Source organism: Sinocyclocheilus rhinocerous, unplaced genomic scaffold, assembly GCF_001515625.1.
Source record: "Sinocyclocheilus rhinocerous isolate Xijiao unplaced genomic scaffold, SAMN03320098_v1.1 scaffold119, whole genome shotgun sequence".
Taxonomy (NCBI): Eukaryota; Metazoa; Chordata; class Actinopteri; order Cypriniformes; family Cyprinidae; genus Sinocyclocheilus; species Sinocyclocheilus rhinocerous.
This window is the reverse complement of record NW_015654491.1, coordinates 1,125,319-1,126,143: the sequence shown is the minus strand read 5'-3', so window position 1 is coordinate 1,126,143 and position 825 is coordinate 1,125,319. Positions and strand designations below refer to the sequence as shown.

Genomic DNA, 825 nt, shown 5'->3' with positions numbered 1-825 from the left:
GGGGTTGTTTGGCCACTTCTTTAGCTGGTCAGGCTGGGAGACCAGCTACTTCCAGCTTAAACCAGCTAAGACAAGCCAACCATCTTAGGCTGGTTTTAGCTGGTTTTTTTTCAGCAGGGAAAGTTTGGCCAAACTGTAAAGAAAGAGTGTCCAGATAGCCTATACAATAAACGTACGTTTAAATGGCACTATCTTGTATATAAGATTTTTCAGGCTTCCTCCAGCTGTGTCTTCAGGACAAACATCTGACCTCTGTAAGTGATTTCACACACTGACGCTGGTGGGAGGATTCAACACTAGGGACTAGGGACTCTACAAGCGCACTTTCCACCGCACAATCACGGGACACCTTTGCCTTTACCATGATTTTAGTTAAATTCGTGTGCGCGATCATAACCAGGACGTTATTCATTCTGATCTCTCTAATCGGCGTCTGGAGAGTAAAAACGGTGAAAAATGACAACATGTACTGGTTACTAACGGTCCTTTACCTTCCTCTGGTCGTGGAGATGATCATCACTTTAAAACGAAGGAAAGGGAAAGACTACAAATGGTGAGTGACACGCTTTCCCTTTACAGTTCTACAGATACGATTTACAGTACTGACAGGTTCACTGATCTTGCCAACAGCTGTTGATCATTTTCTGCTGGATGAATCACTCTTCTTGGTCTAAATAACTTGAATTCAATATTTAGCTGAATTTCGGTGTTCATGTGGCTTTCAATTGGCTTCTTTAGTAGTAGCTGTTCTTAGGTTTCAGTTATATTTTTAATTCAAATTTCCTAAAAAAAGTTATCGACATTCCTCTCTCCTTCCCCCCCCCC

The 825-nt window shown here is 42.2% G+C and overlaps 1 protein-coding gene across 2 annotated transcripts in view; it reads left to right on the top strand.

The window, feature by feature from the left end:
- The first annotated feature begins 89 nt into the window (after positions 1 to 89).
- The window catches only part of LOC107717074 (transmembrane protein 26-like), a 6,572-nt gene continuing 5,836 nt past the window's right edge, over positions 90 to 825 (top strand). For both annotated transcript variants that reach the window (XM_016523719.1, XM_016523718.1), the window contains exon 1: positions 90 to 553. In XM_016523719.1, the coding sequence (XP_016379205.1) occupies positions 363 to 553 (191 nt within the window). In that variant the 5' untranslated portion in view covers positions 90 to 362. The remainder of the gene's footprint in view (positions 554 to 825) is intronic.